The sequence below is a fragment of the Plutella xylostella genome, chromosome 7 (genome assembly GCF_932276165.1).
Source record: "Plutella xylostella chromosome 7, ilPluXylo3.1, whole genome shotgun sequence".
NCBI classification, from domain to species: Eukaryota; Metazoa; Arthropoda; class Insecta; order Lepidoptera; family Plutellidae; genus Plutella; species Plutella xylostella.
The window spans coordinates 7,489,560-7,507,542 of record NC_063987.1 but is presented as its reverse complement, the minus strand read 5'-3'; the positions used below and the strand labels follow the sequence as shown (position 1 = coordinate 7,507,542).

The following is a 17,983-nucleotide window of genomic DNA, read 5'->3' as shown; positions in this document are numbered from 1 at the left end:
AATTTTCAATGAAATAGCTTTATTTGATGAATAAATGATGTAATTTTTTTATGTTTGATAAAAGTCTAAGGGTAAATGCGTTAGGCGTAATGGGGCTATTGCGATTGTTGCAACGCATTGCCTCAAAACAGAAATCGTCAACCTTTTAATACATTCATAATTATGCTCACCACTGTAGTCACCCGCTTTTCGCTGTAAATTTGTAGAGCCCTTTTTTATTCAGTAAAATGCACTGAAGTTGTCGGGTAAGTGTAAGTGTACAACCCGACTGTCAGATTTTTTCAAGCTGCCCGAAGGCTTCTGACTAGGCTTAACAACTGCTGCCGAAGCAGCAACCGGGACCCACGACTTAACGTGCCATCCAAAGCACGGAAGCGTCCAGAAAAGAACCATTTGAAATCGGTCATCCATCCAAGGCTGACCGTGCCATGTGTTAACCTCAGTGATCAGTTACGATCACTGAAACCAGCTCGATAAGGATTTTTACTATTTATGAACACTAAACTTATTGAAGAATAAGGGTTTTGCCATGCACATATTTTAATTGATATCTAAGTTTAATACCCGTATTTGATCCAATCTTACTATTTTTCTAAATTATATAAATGAAAGGATGTTTGGATGTTACTTTATTTTATTCACAACTGTCACTCACCACTATTAAATCTACATTCTTACTCACTTTACAGGAGTACTTAGGTAGTTCTTTTTTCATAAAAATGTTATTTGCATTTATCATGGAGTAAATGCGTCCATGAAAATTAGACCCATTTTCCTGATTTCTACTAAATCATCTGTGAATTCGTCAATAGTTTCTTTTGGCTAAATTAACTGGTGGTAATTACTATTGCACAAAAAAATTAACTGCATAAAACTTTCTTATTTTTTTCACGGAAAGCTTACCTATTGAATATTTACATACTAAAAACACATTTGCCTCAAACCTGGAAAATGCGTTCAAAATCACGATTTTTTTAAAACACTAAATAAGAAACTTTTATAAGATTCCAGCAATGAAATCAATGCTTTAAATTTATTAAAAAATAGTTGTTCAATAGTCGTTAGTTTCTTAAAGTAAATATCTCACTTTTACATTAAATTATTCATACCTTTGCTCCCATTATTCCGAAAACTTTTAGTGGTCTAAAAATACAACGTAACCCCAGTAAATTGACCTTAATTAGTTTGATTAAGATACAAAACAAAATAGGTAGCTAGGTAAGAGTAGATAACACGTTTTTAATTCCGATTTTTAATTTTTTTGTTTTTTGGTATTCTTGTGAAAGCAGCCTAAAACCAATTTAATTTAACTGTTAACTTGTGGAAAGCGGTGCTGGTTGTACAATTACCATATATTTTAATAAGTTCTTTGTTTCTTTAGTATTAAACATTGTACAATTGTTTGTTTTCCCGAATAAAATAAAATAAAATAAAATAAAGACTTGGCAGGAAAATTTACGTTTATTTTATCTTCTAGGGGGGGGCAGCTGCCCCCCCCTGCCCCTACCTGGGTACGCCCTTGTACGAAAAGGCAAGCGCAATGTGGGACGGCCTCCAGCCCGCTGGAAAAAAGATCTTGGGCTGTTTTAACAGCATGCGGATTTGATCACGCACGCGGGATTGCCCAGCAAGCCGCCGGAAGCGTTCATACAAGTATTCATTGTAACCCGTGAAATATGCACGCGAGACGCGGGAAAATGGCGTGCACGTCCACGTGCTGTTAAAAACAGCCTTTAACAGGTGGTAGCTGGATGTACAAGGCAGAGGATACAGTGGGTCATAGACTTAGTATAAGTCGGAGTGGGTGCTGTGGCGCTTTTGGAAGATGCCTAGGACCAGCAGAGGATTACGGGCTGGTGATGATGGCTGAAAACTCCTATAATTTTAAGGGTTTTCCAATACTATTATTTAGCACAATATCCTTTAGATGCGTCGCACTGTCTTCTTGGCACTGTAAGATAAAATACATGTCCTCATATTCTCGAAAAAATACAAACTTACCGACCGCCGGCTGTCAGGAATGACGTGACGTTTCAATTAAAATTTTCAGCTGAAATAATATAGATTTTATAAATAAAACATCAGTATTAAACGAATATTTCGTATTTAAATATAGATTTTCAGGTAAATTGAAATATTATTCCCTCTAATTTACATCCAGTAGCTTGTAGTGTTGTAGTTTAATGCGCCGGCAAATTATTTAATTCACAAAAACCCACTACGCCAATCTCAATGAACCTGAGCCGCAAATAATTATTTATTATTGCACAATCGTTTTTTCATTACCAATGTCTCTTAACCTCGTAGACAAATAAATTGGTACACGGCTACAGGTAAGGTAACGCACCACCACTAGCTTTTGTCTATAGACTTGTTTTTAGATATAAATATTGAGTAACCGTGTTATCAATTATTACAGCATAAGTTGCGAAAGAGTGAACAGCTATGGAAGCGGCGATCTTGCTCTTTTTGGGAGTGACGTCGACAGTCGGACATGTCATCAACCCCGTGCCTCGGCCAGGCTACATCTCCCCTCAAGCCACTGGATACATCTACAGAAGTGACAACAATGGACCAGCCAGTCTGATACAACTGGGGTCTCATTACCAGCAACCCCACGCCTTCGCTCCGCCGATCCCCATTGCCCACCAACCCCTCGTTCACGATAACCGAAACTTGTATCGCGCGGCGCCGCAACCGCTGCCGTATATCGCTGAGACACCCCTAGAGACTGTGGATGAGCATGATGACAGCGACGGAAGCGAAAAGAATGATGAGTACCTCGACACTGGCCTCTTTGGACTCGGACACAAACAGAAGCACAAGGAATTCGACGATAGTGAAGACGAAAGCAGCGATGACGGCGAGGAAAAGAAAAGTCATTTCTCAAAAGGTGAGTCTGCAAGCCATAGCAAGGAGAGCAGCGAGGGATCCGATGACGAAGAGGAGGGAGAGGAATCTGCTAGTCTGGACGAATCGTCTAAGGGTGGAAAGCATGCCTTGAAAGCTAAAGCCTTCAGTGCAGCTGACAGTGGCCAGAAAAAGCACAACAGTAAGAATGAAGAGGAATCTGGCTACCACAAGGTTTTCCACAAGGATGAATACAAAAAGGATGAGGACACATACGACGAGGCCGACAAACGCGGCAATTTCTTCAAACATTTGTTCAATAGAGGTCACAAAAAATCTAAGGGAGGCGCTAAGAAGGAAGACAAGGAAAGTGACTCTGACGATGAAGAGGATAGTTTTAGTGATGTTGGTTCAAAGAGCAGAGAAGACTATGACGAGAACAGTGAAGGAAGATCAACAGAGGAAGGTCATGAAAGCCATTACAATGATGAGGAGGAATTTAATGAAAAAGACGCAGCTGGGGAGAAGAAAAACTACGGATATGTAGAAGCTGAAGACTATGACGATGATGATTAAGTCCCGACTCGATTTGTTAAGATACATTATGATTATCAACGTATTTTAGTATATTCAATGTTATGGATGAAGTGATTTTGTTACCTTTGATATTAATTATTGTGAAGTTTTCCTACCTATTGTAAATAAATATATTTTGTATAATGCTCGTTATACATTGTCTTAACTAAATTGAATTTATTTATTAGAATCCTTAAGATTGCACTCTTTCATCATAAAAGAACACAACGCCACAATAGCGAAGACTTTTCCGGTGTTCATAGAATTAAATAAAATATTTATTAAAATAAATAAACAGGAACCTAAACATGTGAGTTTAGCACAACAAATGCGTAAGTATAAAAGCATTGTTTCCTCATTTCACACTAGTTCTATTCTAACTAATAGCGTGTCAGTATCCAGAACTACACGAGACGTGATTTAATCTACAGATTAATTACTGAAACAGTGGTTCTAAAATTGAAAACGAAAAGTCCAATCAAGTTGAGTTCGTGACCGTTCCAAAATCATCGATATAGCCTTGACCGTTCCGCCTGACTGCAACTGTGGCTTGTGCTACGCGGATTACCCACTGGCCACCATTCACTCGACCGAAACAGTCCACTCATCTTCAACAAAAACGTGACCTTTGCAGACGCTTTTTCATAAAAAGCGTTTTTACCCACCATACATATCAGTGCTTTAACCTACTTCGATTGTTCAATACGTAAATCTTCACAATGAGGAAAGCGCTAATGCTTATAATCCTCATCGCGTTTGCTTGCGCCGACGACTTTTCATATGAGGTTGAGGAAGACCAGACAGACTACAAAGACACCATGCTAAAAGAAAACGAAGATGATCCGTCTAAAGCAATACGAAGGGTCTTCGACGATGCCAACACAACAATGGCGACGAAAACTAAAAACAAGAAGAAACAGAAAGATGTACCAAAGCCAACGTTGAGCAGAACAACTTACAAATCGAAATTGAAGTCTAAGAAACCCCTTTCGGATCTCATCAGAGGATTCAACGAAGCTAAAGCCAGACTTGAGTCCGCTTACAACAAAGCTATTGTGGGTGACACAATCATCTTGGCAACAGAGAAAATAGATGCATCGGGCGATGAAGAACGAACTTTCAAAAAGGGTACAGTCACTTCCGGACACCACAATATACACCGCGTAGATGACTATAAGAAGGAAAAAGTTTTCTTCGACACAAAGGAATCCAGTGGCGGAATCAAAAAAGGTGGTCAAAAATATATCGGATTCAAGACTGGTCCTAAAGCAAAACGAACGGGAGCTAGACAAGAGGAAACCGGCAAAAGGTCCAGTGAAGAAAGTAGTGGAGAGGAATAAGAATTTTCGATTTGATAGCAATGGGAGGATGTCAAAAGTTAAGATTTCATATCAGACGTTTCATCAGTTTGTTTTAAAGTTTGTATAGTTAAAGTGCCCGAACAGAATACCTACTTACTTCTTTCTTTTATCATGTTCGACCCGTGGTAATTAGAGATTTCTTATCAATTTACTCTTGTTATGTATTTAGGTAGGATGTCATAAATCATTTACTTCAGTCGTGAAGCCTGTAAATCTTAATGTGATGCGTGAAATTTAAAAAGTTCATAAATATCAGAGATTGGTTTTAATTTTCCCTTTTAATACTGGAACCGGACAATTGGAAGTACTTAAAGCGGTGTTAATTACTTATCTAACTACAATGTTAACATATTTATTGGGTAAGGATTTGGTATCTATAATTTATTGCATAGACATTGACGATATTTAATAATTTCATTAAAAACCAAATGTATTTTTTCAGTACTATCCATTCTGCCCTTCTCAAACCCTCATCTACGATTCCGTCATTTCAAAAGGCTTTTTCAGTCCCCAATACCTGCACCCGCGCCCATCTGCATATGTCCCGGTCAATTTAACCCTTTACAGCGTTACCAACAGTTTGGCGCGAATATTTTCCCCAAAATTACTGTCCAGGGTGATTTAGACTTACCCGTTACAAAGAAAACTACAGAAATTAAAGAAGATATCAGGGGTGGTAGAAGAGATAATGTTAAAGAAAAAAAAACAGAACGTAAAGAAACCAAAGTTGATCCAGTGAAAGCGGAGAAGTGTGCTAAAATGGAGTGCACCACAGGAAGCCATGTGGGCCCGGTGTGCGCGTGTAACCACATAACCGGCTACGTAGCCTCGTTTGGAAATAGCTGCGATTTGAAAAGACATAATTGTCGGTTCGATACAGGTAAATTAACATCTTAATTGCGTTAAGGTGATAAACGCTAGAGCACTGGTCTACGGTTTGACTCCGTGGTGAAAGGAGGATTGTCTTGTTCCTAGCAGTCATACATTGGGCACTAGGCCGCGTTCCCACCATGTCGTGACAACTATCGGCTCTATTTTTTCCCACTGTTCCATTCCCATCCCTGTCGTCCCTGCAAAAATGTCGTAAAGGACAGTAAATCGTCCGTTATTTATGTGAATACCTCAATTTACACGATTATCGTTACAACTCTCAACAAACTGAGAGAAAACTCAACAAAGTGAGAACGCGCCCTAGGCATGGTGCGCTTATCGCATCACTATATAGCAATTCGCGTTAAAATAAACCAGTTTATCAACTTACGTCGATGAAGATGCAACCCGCTCTGACATTGTGTATGTTTTGTTTGTATAAGTATTAGCACTGTTTTTCTTGTTTCAGATTTCAATTTGATACTGGAACAGGTCTGCCCTTGGGAGTTTCAGTCGCGTCGCAGTAACCAGAACGACATTATCAATATTGACTACTCTGACCCTAAATATTACAATAATTAAGTACCTATATATTATTATTATTATTATACTATTATGAGATATATTTCTGTTCTACGACAGGAAAAAAACATAGCACAAATATTATGTAATAACGCTTGTATTCAGTCTTTAATACTTAGGTACATAAATAATTACTTAAAACAGTAAAATTACAGAAAATGAACTGCACATTAGTTTTTGACAGCCTATTTGAATAGTATCTGTAACAAAAATGATATATATTTTATAAAATTTATTGCCACTAACAAAATATAATAATTTAAACTCTGGAATATTAAAAGGTACCGGTTACATTCAATTACTAAAACTAAGTAATAATAATTTAAACTTTGATATATTAAAAGATACCTGTTACATTCAATGACTAAAATTATAATTAAAAATGCCTCAGAATTACTCACCTATTCTACTTCTTAGTGTGTCGACAAAATTATTAAAGGACGCTACTCCTCGATTTCACCAACTGTTTGTATGTGACTAACCGCCTCTTCCAATTCTGTTTGATCCGGTGCATCCTAAAATAAACATACATTATCAAAACCTAAATTGGGTCACCCATCGAAACTTAATAAATATATAAGCACTATATATAGTGCACTAGTCAGAGGGCCTACTAGTGAAGATTTTTATTCACCATACGAGCATTGAGAATCGATGCAAATCTTGTATGACGCAGGACTAGGCTACCTACACACGACTCTAGCGGCCTTACTACAAAAACTTAGACATTATCTAACAGATGTTTACCGCTGTCAAACGCCTACAAAATCTGTCAAATTTCGTTTTAAACACTTGTTAAACAGTGTTTAAAGTTTTTTGTGGTAGCACAGTAGTAGTTCAGCGCGTGTACCGCTAGATGGCGAGACAAAAATAGCTTTTACTCGCCTCTACTAGAAAGGTGTAAAACTTAGAATCCGCATACAGTTCAGACAGAGGAGTAGAAAAAAACACTATTTAAGTAACTTATAACCAAATAGGTACAAACCTCATCATCTTTTAGCAATTCTAGAATTTCCGACGCGAAATTTGGATCGCCCATCGCTTTAGCTCTCATCTGCTTCAGAGTTTTCAGAGACGGCATTATGAATATTTGTTGCAGAAACTTGTACGTTTTCTCGCTTTTTTCTTGAATCGCTTGCGCTAACAACTTTTCTTGCAGCGTGAATCGGAACCTTTTCTCTCTACCATCCAAATAGGGCGCCATTTTTATTTGCATCCACATGAATTCTTTGGCTAACGGGTTTAATTTCTCTGTGAGTTTATCGAAAGTCTGTCGTGGGGTTGGTCGATTTTTCGCCCGCTTTTTTCTTTGTAACATTAGTTTTCTATTGTGTTTTCTCCGCCATTCTTTCTCTCTTTCTTGCCATTCTTTTTCTTCGGCTGGTGACAGCTTTTTCCGTTTTACTCTGACTCTTTTGCTTACTTTTGGTACGGCTGTTGGTTTATTGCCTGAAAAAAAAACATGTGCAATTGTGAAACAATATCAATGGATAAATGGTTGGAAAACTCCTTTAACATATTTATAATCATTACAAAATTCTGTACGGCCTAATAATTATTGTTTGATGTGTTTTGTGGAATATATTATATAGAAACAAAATAAACCCACCGTCACAGCTGTCCATTTCATTGTGTTCTTTTTTATTCTCATTAGGTTCTATTTTAGTGTCAACAGACAGAGGATCCATATTTTCATCATAACCTTTCGTTACTTTAGCAGCATTTTGATAATCACTATACAATCTAGCAAATTCTTCATGTGAAATTTTAGTCTCATTTTCGTTGCCATCTTCTTTCGTGTGGTTTTCGTCATACAACTGTCCATTATCTTCCATGTATGCGAATTCCATACTATTTAAGTTATTAGCTGTTAAAGTATTATCCGAATCTTGATTGTAAATTGCGTTCTTATCTATAATACGATGTTTTTGTATAGCATTTACGTCTAAATAAGAGCCATGGGGTCTTAAATCTGGAGCTCTTGTTGTGTCTATTACTGGCTCGGGTGGAGGCGACGACGACCGTATATCGCAATAGTCAATAAGTTCTTCTAATGTATTTGGACGATATCCTTCCATTAGATTTTCAGGCAGGATGGCTGGAGGAACAACTGAAAGAAATATGAATAATAGGTTTAGTAAAATTATCACTACTACCAAATAAGAGTTCACTATGCAAAGTGAAAAAATATAATTTAACCTTGAAAAGACAAAGACAAAAAAAATATGCAAATATACATTATAAAAATATGGCCTTATTGCTTATAGGAATGACTATAAAGACAGGTTAAGAAACTTAAAAATAATAAAAAAACAGTAGGTACAAAAATACAGTGTTATTGCTTACAGCAATCACAGCAATCTTTACACAACGGAACGCAGATTAAAATTGTAGGTGTTTTGATCATCACAAAATTATACTACGGATCTACAGAATATACTGACCAATAGAAGTCCGTATAGCTATTTCCTCGTCGCCCTCGGTGAAGGCGAGGCGCCGGTCCGCCAGGTCCACGCTCGTGTAGTCGTGGTCCTTGTTGATGGAGTAGAGCGAGTTGGCCACTTTCTCTATGACTGGAGACAGTGGAGAGATAGATTTATTATACATACACCACCAGAAATTACAAGAATAAGAATATACCTACTAACAAACTAGTATAGGTGGCCTTATCGTTAAGAGCGATCTCTCACAGACAGTGGCAAATTTTGAAAATGCATTTAATAAAACAGAAATTATAGTGGAAAAGAAAAAGAATTAAGCGGTGGTGATAAAGATAAGAGGTATGTAGGTACAGTATACGAAATTGACAAATATTGGCGCCACAGTTGAAGTAAAATTTATAAGTACCTAAGTATTTAAACTACGTCACTTCCGTCACTATTTTACTGCTGTGTAAAATAGTGACGGATTCCATTTTGGTCTTCCATTTACATATTGTTTCTTTATCCCCGCGAGTTATAGTTATTAATTGTTGTAGTAATAGATTCAGATTCATCATTACTTCTAATTTTGCCAAGATAATGCGTCTACCAACATTTCACAAAGGCTCGGTCGCTGAGGAGAAAAAATGGCGAAAGAAACATGAGGGTTACATACATTTGTCGGGAGGCAAATCCGTGTTTTCTGTGGGCTGTAGAGGACAGTTACTGGGCATCGGCCGGGCATACGTGTGATCAATTTTAGACGGCTTCTTAACAACTGCAATAGATTGGAGAACAATTAAAACTTTTTTCATTGACAGCAGACGAGTAATTGGAACTTTGGTAAGTACCTAAAAGCAACACTGGTATATCTAAAGATGTTTTACAACATAACGAGAAGGTAGATAGCAGATATAGTCGACTCCTCAAGACAGTAAGGCTGTTAATCTTATGATGCTGTTACTATCTACCTACTTAACTAATGCTATATGTATAATTATATCGTTTACTACAAACAGGCTGGGCTAGATGGGTTCACAGCACCGTATTTATCGCGATTTAGTGACGTTTATCTACGCCGAAAACGAACCCGTGTAGTGGCTGCAGAAGGTTTAAAATACTTACAAAGACAATATGGATTGTTGGGTTGCCCGCTTGACATCTCCTCTTTTGTGAATAACATTGGCACCCCCCACAGACTACGCCGGCCATTCTCAAGAAAATACTTATCTTCAAAGTGAAATGTACACACCTGAAACAAAATTGGCATAAGTATTGAATTGAATGTTAGAAAACTGAAAACAGACTATAGTATATGATATTTTACCCATATATCATCATCAAGATTATCACGCACAGCCATCACGTTCCCACTGCTGGGGCACTGGTTTCCTTCCAATGAAGGAAGGGTTTTTTTAGGCCTAGTCCCCACACATGTATCCCACTTGGCTATTGTATTCGTATTCACCAAAACATTCATAAGCTATATTTGCCAAGTAGGCATTTTGTGTTTATTTCTGCAGGTTGACTGGCAGAAAATGCTTTTAGCATTAAGTCCACCCATTGTACTTTTATTTTGTAATATTTGTAGAATAATAATAATTCTCCTAGAAAGGCTGGTAACCTTGGAGAACACTACCTCAACCCCTGCACTGTTATGGTGCTGGGAGGCCGTTTAACAGATCCAAAAATTATTTTATAGATAAATAAAATGATTATGTAATAAATTCAATTTACTTATTAATATAAAATTGGAAATAATAATAAGTTAAATATATAATTAAAATTTGTAAATAATTTTAAGTACTTACTTATGACAATGTAATGAAATTTAATTTAATAAACGGCTATTCTATTCTATTCAATTCTAATAATATTTGCACAATGACTTACAACTCTCTCCCGCAACCTCGTCTGCGGTATCCCCAGCAGGCCGGGCACGTGCGGAGACAGCACCTTCAGCCATATCTCCGAGACCTCGAGCGTGTGCGGCCAGCGACACACGCGCTGCGCCGGCGTGGCTGAAGCACAGCCTGGCAGGATGCAGCGTCGTATAGCTTTCAACAAATATATTTGAGATCGACATTAGACTTTATTATAAGCTATGCTTAGGATTTTTGTTGAAATAATTTCATTGTTGAAAATATTATTGTGATGGTATAGGTATGGTAGGTACTAAAACTATTTATCTCACCTACTTTCCTCAAGTGTTTAGACTTTTGTTTTGATAATCTCTTAAGCTCTCTTCTTGCAATAATAGCATCTGAAATTAAAATTAGCCATTACATCAATGATTCATACTTCACTAAATTATCTAAGACAAGAATAGATAGTGGATGGTTAAGAAAGGCCAAAAAGTTAGCCAAATCAAATAGCCTTGGCCATTTTTAGCCATATGGCTATGGCCAAGGCTTTTGTGTTGTGGTGATCATTGGGAGAGGCCTAGAGCAGACGATTTTTCACTGATGATTATGGTACAGCTGCCAGTCTGTGAGTCTTGACTCTGGATTGATAAGTGATGACTTGATGATAAAAAAACAAAAGATACTGACCCTTTTCTTCCTTCGCCTTGCGTTTTTTAAACTCAGACAAACCCTCATTTCTGGACAACTTTCCTATTGGTACTGCAAATTCTGATATGGTATTTTTTGAGCTAAAATCACTTTCTCTAAAGTGCATTTCGCAAACATATCGAGTTTCGTGTAGGTCTTGAATAGTTTTTTTTTCAAGACATTTCTTACAAGTTTCTTGTACCCATTTTGCACATCTGAAACAAAAATACCTTATTAAATTTTAGTAATATAACTGTAACTGCTTCTTCCACATATCAAGAAATGCTTTTGAGTAATCTATTCACTGTTCTTCACAATTATTGGTCTGGATTTGTAGATTTTCCTTAACTATTGCTGAATGCATGTCAGTTACAAATACTCAAGCTTTGTTTATCACCATAATGAATGCTTTAGCCAGTAAAAATAGTTTTCAGTTGCTGACTGCCCATTTGGACTCCCATTTTGTGACCGTAAAACTTACAGCTTGAAGGCTCACTCCGGCTAGATATAATTAAATGAAAGTAAGTTCCTTCAAACTTAATCAAATCGTTCGGTCAATACTAAACAGTGCACCCCACTTGATAGATCAATGTTGAATGTGTGGTCGAAAGTCCATGCCGTGGTTTACTTAACAGTTTAGCTCGATCGAGTAATACCAGTACTCACGTACGGACCATAAGGATGGGGCAATGTTTGAACTTAAAGCAAAAAAAGGTGGAGTTAATCACTCACATGGACGGGTTTAATGGAAAAGGAAACAAAATGTGTCTTTCCCCATCAGGTTCTTCACGATAAGAACACATTTCGCATTTTTTAAGGACCATTTTGGTAGATTTTCCTTACTGAAGATTCTTATGAGCGAAAATTACAGCAATTTTCGAAGTAATAATGCCGCTTTTAATTCAGTTATACGACATGGCCATGCATACACGTTTGAAGTACTGAAATAAATTTGTTATAATCAGAATCTATAAGTACAGAAACGAATACGAATAGATAGTATTTTCATAAACATAAAATTAAAATAACCAAAAATATGCCAAAAATCCAATGTTTTTATTTTGCCGATTGTGTTGTCTGTCATTTATTGACAATGACAGTGACAACTATAAAGTTTACAGTGACAACCACGTTAAATAGTCTGTGTTCGAGTGCTGTTCGACTATTAACACAGTTTCATTATTTCATTATAAACGAGTAACATCGGATACTACTGAGTCCAAGGAACATAATATAATAGATACATTTTACCTGAAAATAAAATGTTTATTAAACATGCTTACCTTATGCAAAGCCTAAATATATGAGAGTAGCGTTTGTTTCCGTTTCCGTACCAATTTACGTTCATTTCGGCCCAGTATCATGACATCCGTCGTCGGTCTCAAATAATACTGTCAACTTCCGTCTGGTTTTTTAGCATTTCCGGTTACCGCCACCACCGAAGGCAGTTGAGTTTTGAGGCTCAATATTTTAATCATTAGGCTCTGATTTTTCACCAGGCAGGTTATAAAAATGTTAGGCTTTGCATAAGGTAAGCATGTTTAATAAACATTTTATTTTCAGGTAAAATGTATCTATTAAACAGTACGTTACCGTTATGCAAAGCCTAAATATATGAGAGACGTGTTTATTATCGCCTGGTGGTGGCGGACAGCATTATGAGACATAATCAGGAAAACACATAGGTCAGGCATCTGACTATATTGTAAGGGAAAATAGAAAATATAGTGTATTTTGTAATCAAAACTATTTATTGTGATATTAGTATCTTCTTACAAAACATTTATGTATCAGGCATACAAATAATTGTGTAATTAAAAATTATAATAAATTTTAACAAAATCAATTTGTTATTCATTAATTGGCGTAAATAATGAAGAGATAGAACTCGTATTGTTAGAAGGCGCACTAATTTCGCGCCTGTAGAATTTCTGGAATGTCTTCGCTGACTTCCAATTACCTCTAGCCAGGATGTCATCCATTTGATAATTCTCTATCCAATTTTTGGATGCCACAGCTGACCGAAAGCTGCCAGGTGTAGCATCAATGTTAGCTTCCTCAAGAAGCTTTTTTAACCAGCCTCCAATGATTGTACGTGATGCTGGTTTCGGAACGCCGACAGTAGTTATAAATAAATTATCAGATTTGGCAAGTTCTCTTCTTGGTTGTGATACCTGGATTAGGTGTTTTATCCAGTGGACGGGACACAATTGTTTATTGTTCTTATTATGCAGTAACCTCCAACCGGATTGACGATAGTCAGAGGTGTCCGTTTTAGATCCAAAAGCTGGCCAAAGTGTAATATGGTCATCAGATATAATGCAGTGTTTAGAGTTTATTTTGAGTAAGGTAAGATCATGTACTCTTCGACTTGAACAAAGCAGTAAAATAGCTGCAGTGTGACGAGCAACTTCGAAAAGCTTTGATGAGTCAATTGCGCTTTTAGTCATGTGTTGTATCAAGACTTCGACATCCCATATGGGTGGTTTTAATGGTTTTGATTTAGCTAATGAAATAGCCTTTAGGATCTGTTTAACTAATAAGTGTGAGCTTAGTTTATCGCGGTCACTAGGGTTACAGAATGTTGCCACGGCAGATTTATGAACCATTATTGTGCTGAGCGCCAGGTTATCCTTTTGAAAAAGATCAGTTAAGTATCTGGCTAGGTCTGACCCGGTAGGTTCTTCAGCATTTACATGATTTTCTGAAGTCCATGATACCCACTTCTTCCATGCAGATTTATAGGTCTTAAGCGTTGACTCGCGCCAGCTTGCTGAAAGCAGAGTCTTTTGTTCAGGTGTCCAGTTGGTTAAGTGTTTGTTCCAGCCCCACATCTCCACACTTCCAGGACCATTTCTGTCACGTTGGGTGGTGGTAGACCGGTTGTTACGTCTACCAGAACTTGTGGTAGGTTCCTGATCGTGAAAGGTGCAGCTGTTGCTCGGCTCTTCAGGTCTGGTCGCCAGAACGCTCGCTCCCACCGAGGCGCCACTATTAGGTACAATCCCCTTGCTTTGTTCAGGTGTGACAGAACTTTCGGTATTAGGTGCGGTGGAGGAAACACCCATGCCAGTGAATAATCCCAAGTTACTCCTAGTGCGTCGTAGCATGCAGCTCCCATGTCCTGTCTGTCGAGAGTGCAATAAGTGGGTACTACGTGAGCGCGATGAGATGCGAATAGATCGATTCGTGGCTCTCCCCATTTCTTGAAAATTATGTGAGTTATTTGAGGTAACAGATGCCATTCTGGTCGCAGTTTTAGTCGAGAAAGGTGATCTGCATGGCAATTGTATATACCTGGTATGTGATAAATGCTCATGTGTATTTTGTGTTGGTCCAAAATGAGAAAGATCTTCATTGCCAATTCTGTGAGTTTGTATGATTTTGTCCCTCCTTCGTTGCGAAGATAAGAGACAACAGTTTTGTTGTCGGACTGGACTAGGACACTTTTGCACGCCAGGAGCTGAGCGTGGCCTCGCAGGACGTTGAATATCGCAATCATTTCCTTTTGATTGGAATGTAAATTTTGTTGTGAATTTGTCCACGTTCCAAGGATGCTCTGATCGTCTAGCTTGGCTCCCCATCCCACGTCGCTGGCATCTGTTGTCAAGTAGTGATTTGGTATTGGCTCGTGCAACTGGGAGTAGTTTGTGCAGTTCTTGTGCCACCAGTTCAATTCTCTCATCGCCTTCACCGTTAGTGATACAGATTTCGTCGGTTCGGACCTCAGAAGAGAGTTTAGTTGACGTTGCAGGAAACGATAGTGGAGTCTGCCTCTTGGGACTGTGAAGCTTGCAAAATTCATGACGCCAATAATCCGTTGCAGCTCTTTCAGTGTGACTTTGCTGGATTTGAGCATGGCTGATGTTTGAGAGAGTACTTTCGATGTTATTCGCTCTGGTAGATACTTCCTGTTTTTCCAGGGATCCCATACTACGCCGAGAAATTCGAGGCACCGCTGTGGTGTTGATATCGACTTCTCTGTGTTTATTGTCCAGCCCAGGTATGTTAGTGTTTCTATTACTACATTTATCTGGTGTTTTAGCGTGGCTGGGTTTTGGTGAACCAATAGGAAGTCGTCCAAATATATTAATATACGTATTCCTTGGTCTCTCAGTATTTGGGCCACCCAGTTGGTCAATGTGGCGAAAGTTTTTGGTGCAGAACTCAGCCCGAAGGGTAAGCAAGTCATTTGTAGCAACTGGCCTTTGTAAATGAGGCGAAGAAAGCGTCTGTGACTCACCGAAAAATTTAGATGAAAATATGCCTGGTGGATATCGATTTTGGCCATCCAGTCCTGAGATTGCAGGAAGTCTGGAACTCGTTGGATGTTCACCAATCTGAATTTTCCCACTTCGACAAATTTGTTTAGTGCCTTGAGGTTGAAGATTGGTCGCCACGTGCCGTCTGGTTTTGGACGGAGAAACATAGTGGAAATGAAGCTTGGAGAAAGTGATGCTTTTTCGAGTATTTTCTGCTTCAGCATTTTGTTTATGATATGATCCATCTCCTCTGTGTGTGCGGTTTCCTGAGAATTGATGTTTGGTAAGAACAGGATTGGCCTTTTCTTGAACGGTATTCGATAACCGGTGATCATTTTTAGTATATGGGGTGGGGCCCCCAGGTTGACCCAATGGTCGTAGAACCGACTGAGTTTCCCTGCACTGAAGTTGCTGGTCGAGTCAATATTTGCGCCGGGTTTGTCCTCTCCTGTCCCGGTGGGACGAGGGAGAGCGCCGGTCTGCAGTGTTCCGGTATGAAACTTCTCGTGTTGGTGGTCTTCTCTTGGTGCCTCTACCACGAAAATTCGAATTAACATTATTTTTAGGGCCAGATCGGAGATCTTTGTAGCCAGACTTACCCGTATTTTTATTTTGTATTTGTACTGGGTTTTTTTGATCGTTCTGCGGTGCAGGGTAGCGATCTTTTTCATTGCACCAGAATACTTTTTTGACTCCACCAGATTTTTCTAGAACAGCGCTGAATTTATCTGCATCAAAGAGATGGCTGCAAGATGGCGGTATTTTCCTTAAAGCGCTTTTGTGGTAAGGGTCTTTTACAGCTGCCAGAATAGCTTCTCTTCTATGTTGCACTAATTCAGATCTGTGACCACATACCAACTGTAATGCATCTGCAGTTGTTTTGCAATAATTTCCATCTGAAAAGATACCTGAAATCTTCGCATGCAAGTCTTTGTACTCTAAGGGTTGGTTTTGGTGAGCATAATTCAAAAGTTCCTGCATATCCTTCTGTAGCGCGTCGCGCTGTTTCAGTAAGGCAAATGTTATGGATGCGAAAGCCTTTTCCATATTAGCTGTATTTTTTGAAACATCTAATCGTCGCACTTCATCATTTGCTTCAAGATTTACAAAACCAGGCGATTGACTGTACAGTTTTTGAATGTCAGCGTAGCGGACATTAACCCACTCAGGATTATCAAATCTTTGTAAATCTTTCAAAAGTTGCAGCATTTCGGGGGATGTTGGTGGAACAGATGGTTCTTTAGTTTTAGTGCTCATTGTAAAATTTAATTCTGCGGGTTCGTTACAATGTTCTGATAGAGATTCGTTTTCGAACAACTCGCCACTAACGTCTAAATCAATATGATCTCGAGATCCAGTGTTATTCGTGCATGCCATTTGATTTTTCAGAAAGCTAACCTCCTTAATCAATTTGTTCAATAACTTACGGCTGCGCTTCTTGCTTCGTTTGCGTTTCTTACTACGCTTGCGATTATCACTGGATGACGAGCTTGACTCCGAGGACGAGCTCGACGTCGAATCCGAGCTGGAAGACTCTCTCCTTCTCTTCCTCCTTGTATCCTTGTCTGGTTCCTGACATTCCACTATGCTCGCTGTACTTGTAGATGGGCCGGGATTATCCATAACTCCTGAAATTGATATCTAACGGCAGTTGATTACCGTTAGAAAATATTTAAAATATTTGCTTGGATATAAACAAATAATAACTTACGAACGGTAACACCGTTTATCCATTAAACATTATTAATACTTATACCTGTCGTTTTTTCTGTTTTATATTCTAGAAAAGCTTTAAATGTTATTTGTACTATGCGATTAACATAGGGCGATGATTTGAAAAGAAATAGGTAATATTTTTGACTAATAAACGAAATATACTTACAGTTTTTGTCGTGGAAAAATAATCACTTTTCGAAAAAACTTACTTTTACCCTCAGGTATAAAACTGAAAACGATAGGTATATTTACTTCTTGGTACTATTGAGACAGTGCTCGTGCATAGGCTGCAGCCACAACCGTCTCGGTTGAAATCCAAACGCCTAATGATTAAAATATTGAGCCTCAAAACTCAACTGCCTTCGGTGGTGGCGGTAACCGGAAATGCTAAAAAACCAGACGGAAGTTGACAGTATTATTTGAGACCGACGACGGATGTCATGATACTGGGCCGAAATGAACGTAAATTGGTACGGAAACGGAAACAAACGCTACTCTCATATATTTAGGCTTTGCATAACGGTAACGTACTGTTTAATACTTCTTTAATCTCCTCGACACGACACGGGTAAGTAGCTCATTCTGAAAAACTTTTAGGTACTTAGAGAGAGACAATCAATGCGTTTGACCTGTCGTACACGCGCCGTCGGCGTCTCGGTGTGGTGTGCACTTCAGTCAGACTCAGATTTGATGTAAATACCTACCAACACTCTACCCTACATATCTACATACAAACGCGATACAGGGTCTGATCCCAAAGTACGTCATCGTCTTATATCTTTCCACATTGCGTT

General features: G+C 38.4%; 3 protein-coding genes across 4 annotated transcripts; 1 reads left to right on the top strand and 2 right to left on the bottom strand.

Annotated features, from left to right (window-relative positions):
* Window positions 1-1,974: 1,974 nt before the first annotated feature.
* LOC105382600 (protein IWS1 homolog) lies at window positions 1,975-3,597 on the top strand. Of its 2 annotated transcripts, none has more exons than XM_011552512.3 (2): window positions 1,975-2,124; window positions 2,420-3,597. In XM_011552512.3, the coding sequence occupies exon 2, from the start codon at window positions 2,446-2,448 to the stop codon at window positions 3,424-3,426; it is 981 nt and encodes a 326-aa protein (XP_011550814.3). In that variant the 5' UTR covers window positions 1,975-2,124; window positions 2,420-2,445; the 3' UTR covers window positions 3,427-3,597. The 2 variants fall into 2 exon arrangements, with proteins under 2 accessions (XP_011550814.3, XP_011550815.3); XM_011552513.3 differs by lacking the exon at window positions 1,975-2,124 and adding an exon at window positions 2,167-2,333.
* Window positions 3,598-6,318: 2,721 nt separating this feature from the next.
* Window positions 6,319-7,965, bottom strand: LOC105382601. Its single transcript, XM_048622152.1, has 4 exons — window positions 7,849-7,965; window positions 7,225-7,688; window positions 6,641-6,754; window positions 6,319-6,439 (listed from the first exon to the last, which is right to left on the bottom strand). Exons 1-3 carry the CDS (start codon window positions 7,925-7,927, stop codon window positions 6,683-6,685), a joined length of 615 nt encoding a protein of 204 aa, XP_048478109.1. The 5' UTR covers window positions 7,928-7,965; the 3' UTR covers window positions 6,319-6,439; window positions 6,641-6,682.
* Window positions 7,966-12,500: 4,535 nt separating this feature from the next.
* Window positions 12,501-17,731, bottom strand: LOC125488762. The gene is made up of 2 exons (XM_048622181.1): window positions 17,022-17,731; window positions 12,501-16,946 (listed from the first exon to the last, which is right to left on the bottom strand). The coding sequence occupies exons 1-2, from the start codon at window positions 17,094-17,096 to the stop codon at window positions 15,894-15,896; spliced, it is 1,128 nt and encodes a 375-aa protein (XP_048478138.1). The 5' UTR covers window positions 17,097-17,731; the 3' UTR covers window positions 12,501-15,893.
* Window positions 17,732-17,983: the final 252 nt, after the last annotated feature.

What these genes read in the sequence shown, in the direction of transcription:
- LOC105382600 (XM_011552512.3), top strand. Translation starts at nt 2,446, where the DNA reads ATGGAAGCGGCGATCTTGCTCTTTTTGGGAGTGACGTCGACAGTCGGA.
- LOC105382601 (XM_048622152.1), bottom strand. Translation starts at nt 7,927, where the DNA reads ATGGATCCTCTGTCTGTTGACACTAAAATAGAACCTAATGAGAATAAA. An exon ending in TGAAATGGACAGCTGTGACG is followed by an intron (nt 7,689 to 7,848) that starts GTGGGTTTATTT and finishes TTTTTTTTTCAG; the next exon opens with GCAATAAACCAACAGCCGTA. An exon ending in AATTGCTAAAAGATGATGAG is followed by an intron (nt 6,755 to 7,224) that starts GTTTGTACCTAT and finishes TGTTTATTTTAG; the next exon opens with GATGCACCGGATCAAACAGA.
- LOC125488762 (XM_048622181.1), bottom strand. Translation starts at nt 17,096, where the DNA reads ATGGATAATCCCGGCCCATCTACAAGTACAGCGAGCATAGTGGAATGT. An exon ending in CAGACAAGGATACAAGGAGG is followed by an intron (nt 16,947 to 17,021) that starts AAGAGAAGGAGA and finishes TCATCCAGTGAT; the next exon opens with AATCGCAAGCGTAGTAAGAA.